The sequence below is a fragment of the Suricata suricatta genome, unplaced genomic scaffold (assembly GCF_006229205.1).
Source record: "Suricata suricatta isolate VVHF042 unplaced genomic scaffold, meerkat_22Aug2017_6uvM2_HiC HiC_scaffold_38320, whole genome shotgun sequence".
In the NCBI taxonomy this organism is placed as follows: domain Eukaryota; kingdom Metazoa; phylum Chordata; class Mammalia; order Carnivora; family Herpestidae; genus Suricata; species Suricata suricatta.
In genome coordinates, this window is record NW_021885237.1 from 1 (window position 1) to 681 (window position 681).

A 681-nucleotide genomic window follows, 5' to 3' on the forward strand; every position below is an offset into this window, starting at 1 on the left:
CACAAAAAGAAGGTGAATATTTCATGCTTGTTTCTGCTTTCATTCCAGTGGAAGATCTTCTGTCATGGATTCAGGAAATCACAGCACCATCACAGAATTCATCCTCCTTGGGCTATCTGCTGACCCTCACATCCAAGCTCTCCTCTTTGTGCTTTTCCTGGAAATTTACCTCCTGACCATCATGGGGAACCTGATGATGATGATGGTGATTATGACTGATTCACACCTCCACACCCCCATGTACTTCTTCTTGAGTCACCTCTCCTTCCTGGATCTTTGTTTAACTTCAGTCACTGTGCCTCAGATGCTGGAGAATCTCCTGTCTCAGAAGAAATCCGTATCCATAGACGGCTGCCTCACTCAGGCATTTTTTGTGTTTTCCATTGTAGGGATTGAAGCTTTTGTGCTCTCTGCCATGGCCTATGACCGCTATACTGCCATCTGCTACCCCCTGCTCTATGACCAGATGATGAGTAAACAGTTGTGTTGGGGTCTGGTGTGGGTTTCATGGGGACTGGGCTTTCTGGATGCTCTCATTAACACCCTCGTGGCTTGCAATTTGGACTTCTGTGAGGCTCATGTCATGCCTCACTTCAGCTGTGAACTGCCATCTCTATTCTCTCTGTCTTGCTCTGACATCTCCATTAACTTTACAGTCCTGGTGTGCTCTGCCATCATTCA

General features: G+C 46.7%; 1 protein-coding gene across 1 annotated transcript; it reads left to right on the forward strand.

Moving 5' to 3' along the window:
• Positions 1-64: 64 nt before the first annotated feature.
• LOC115285074 (olfactory receptor 8S1-like) lies at positions 65-676 on the forward strand (the record flags this gene model as incomplete). The annotated part of the gene is made up of 1 exon (XM_029931469.1): positions 65-676. A coding segment is annotated over exon 1 (612 nt), but the record flags the coding sequence as incomplete, so codon positions are not given.
• Between the last annotated feature and the right edge of the window lie 5 nt (positions 677-681).